Source organism: Gigantopelta aegis, unplaced genomic scaffold, assembly GCF_016097555.1.
Source record: "Gigantopelta aegis isolate Gae_Host unplaced genomic scaffold, Gae_host_genome ctg830_pilon_pilon:::debris, whole genome shotgun sequence".
Classification (NCBI taxonomy): Eukaryota; Metazoa; Mollusca; class Gastropoda; order Neomphalida; family Peltospiridae; genus Gigantopelta; species Gigantopelta aegis.
This window is the reverse complement of record NW_024536441.1, coordinates 7,380-10,477: the sequence shown is the minus strand read 5'-3', so window position 1 is coordinate 10,477 and position 3,098 is coordinate 7,380. Positions and strand designations below refer to the sequence as shown.

Sequence of the window (3,098 nt, the reverse complement as noted above, 5' to 3'; positions counted from 1 at the left end):
TGCTGATCATAGGCGTCGATCCGGTTTTAAAAGTGGGGGGGACTGATACATATACATATATTTTTATTTTTTTGTAGGGGGGGGGGGGTCGAGGTGTCTGGCGAAGCCCGACACCGCGAGCGCCGCAGGCGCGAAGCCCGTGGCGGGGTGTCTGGGGGCCCTCCCCCCGAAAATTTTGGAAAATTTACCCCTTCTAGGGCTGTTCTGAGGTGTTTTCTGCTGGCTAGCCGAGCTGCTTTCTGACAAAATATTTTTCGCCTTAATTATTGTGACTAAACTGAACAAATGGTATATAGATACAATATAACTTTATTGGTCAAATTTCTTAATTCAAGTACAAATAATGAACATGAATAAAAACAATGGTGCCACTGATGGTATTCCAACAAGTCTTTAATGGTCTAAAATTTCCCAAAAACACTACGCCGTGTATCGCTCGATCCATCGACAAATTCAATTGCGATATCTCGTGCAGTGCACTCGGCAAGACGATTTCTGTGCACATGACAGACCATCACGTGGTTGAGACGCTGCTGGGTCATAGTGCTCCGGAGCCACGTTTTCACCCTGCGAAGTGCGCTGAATGAACGCTCGGCAGAGCACGAACTTGCAGGCGATACCACAAGGAGACGTAGTAGGGTTGACACTTGCGGAAACAACTTTCTAACTTCTGGTACCATACTGCAAAATGTGATGCGCACATTGTCCACGCTGGAGTGCTCGTACTGTCGGCAGAAGAATGTCAGCTCTTGCTGCAGTTATTCAGACAGTTCGGGGTAGCGAGAAACGACGTCTTCGTCTACGACACCGGTGGTGAGCATGTCGGACAACTGCTTGTATGAGGTCAAGTCCGTAGAGGTGAAGAAGGCATCAATGTTAGCAACAGCACTGTCAACTGCCGCCACATACTGCACACGGAAGAACTCCTCTGAGCTGGTGTGCGTGTGGGATTTTTCGCCGTCATTGTATCGTCGTGGAATTTTCCGAGTGCGCGGCAAGGAGATTGGCTCAATGTTCAGTTCTCGAATTTTGTCAGTTGCCGTCTCAAAAATCGCGTGGAACTCCATGTTTATGTCGCGCCGATATAACAGAAGGTTCTTGCTAACAACAGATGCAGCAGCTAGCATCCCATCAACAGTTGTCTCTGCCCCTTGTAGCACTGTGTTGAATTTTTCGAGGCATTCGATCACTGGAGAGATGCAACCAGACCAAGTACACATTTCGCGGTAGACAGGAGGCTGTGAATGCCGTTAGCCCTCGCTGCTGTGCTGCTGCCAAATGTAGATGATGCCTCATTCAGTGCCTCCAGCACGTGTGCGTAGTTGCTAAGGACGGCTCTAACGGCAATCCCACGTGACAGCCAGCGTGTTGGACAAAGCGGCTTCAGGCGTGAAGGGGAAGGGCTATCATCCATAACTTGCAGATCGAGGTACAAATTTTTAATTTGCCCTGATGAGTTGTAGAAGCCGCCCAGTTCCTGCACCACGTTAAGAGCATCGCGAAGGAACGGTGCACTCTCGATGGCCTTCGCACAGATGAGGTGCGTGATGTGTGCACCGCAATGCGTGTAGTTTTTGCCAGTGGTTGTACTTTCTTTATCAGTGCTTGGCAGCCTTGGTATTTGCCCGACATATTGCTGGCTCCGTCATACGTTTGCGCTCCTAATATTGAGGCTAGTCATACGTTTGCGACTCAGATGCGTGATTGGGAGGTTGAGTCTGAGCAACGCGTCTTGCAGCATATTGCTGAGGCTGGCACCAGTCGTCTCAGATACGCTGTACAGACCGATAAAGTCCTCGTGAACGTCGTAAGCATCGTCTATATATCGCACGCATATTGCCTCCTGTTCAACGCCTTGGATGTCTTGGGTTCCGTCGACAATGACTGCAAAAAGGCCCACGTTCTTGCAAATATTTCGCAGCACCATGTGTGCCATGATTTTTAACAGTTCGTTTTGCACGGCAACGCTTGTGTATGAAGTTGTGCGTGTCAACCATCTCTGTAACACGACGTCATCGTTGCTCCGCAGCTCTAACAACTTCATGAAGTTACTGTCGCTTGACTCTTTGCCGCGTATTGCCAGTCCTTGCTGCGCTAGATACTGGACGGTCGTCACAATCTTCAGCAGAGCGTTTCGCGCCTTCGTTTGTTCTTCAAGATGGTGCGTACTTAACTGTGCGTCAACGTCGTTGTTGGAAGACCGGAATTTCAGGTTGCTATGAGAAATCATATGTGCAGATGTCTTTTCGTGGATTTTGAATTTCTCAATTGCCTTCTTCCAGTTGCAAAATCCCTTGGAAACAAATGTGTCCTATGAACACCGCGCCATGCCGGCCAAGTCCATGCATGCTGCTTTAGCACAAGTAAAGCAGAGTACTCCGCTAATGTTAGCGTCAAAGTGGAGCCATGGAAAGCTATCGAACCACGCGCGCTGAAAACACAGCGTTCGTTTAGCGAGCCGTTGCACCGGCATGCAGTTGACGTCCCGTGGTTGGTACGGCACTGGCGGTAAGATGGGCAACCGTGTCTGAGAAGTGACTCTTTTCTCTGTTTTTTCTTTAACATCTTCACCAACAACTTCGACATTTGAATCCGGTGTCGTCCCTACTCGCAACAGAGTCTGGGCATGGCGTGGTATGGCAGTGAAGAACTTTTTAATGTCCATGGTAGTTTTTCTACGGTATACTATCTCCGTTAGCGTTTCGTCCTGGACGATGCAGTTTGCCAAATAATCTGCGTGTAATTCATCAAATTCGAATTGTTGTATCAAATAGCATGTCAAAATAAACCGGATATAAGCCTATGGGTACAATGATAATTGACGAATACATTGTATGCAAAATATCGTTATTAGATTCCTGGAGACTGGAGTAGTTGTTTTTCCGACGATATAACCACGGCCGGTCTATAACAACTAAAACTAGTGACCATCATCTACCTAGCGCGCATGCGCTATTGGTAGTTTGATCCGATGTCCTTGTTTCAAAATAAAATAAACGCATTTTTTTCAGAATAAATAAAAAAATAATAATAATTAAACAATATTATTTACTTGATAAATTAACAAATATCGCTAGTAACCATTATTTATATAACTT

The 3,098-nt window shown here is 46.8% G+C and overlaps 1 protein-coding gene across 1 annotated transcript; it reads right to left on the bottom strand.

Annotated features, from left to right (window-relative positions):
• Positions 1–1,645: 1,645 nt before the first annotated feature.
• On the bottom strand, positions 1,646–2,230 carry LOC121367013 (52 kDa repressor of the inhibitor of the protein kinase-like). The gene has a single exon (XM_041491216.1). It carries the CDS (start codon positions 2,228–2,230, stop codon positions 1,646–1,648), a length of 585 nt encoding a protein of 194 aa, XP_041347150.1.
• Between the last annotated feature and the right edge of the window lie 868 nt (positions 2,231–3,098).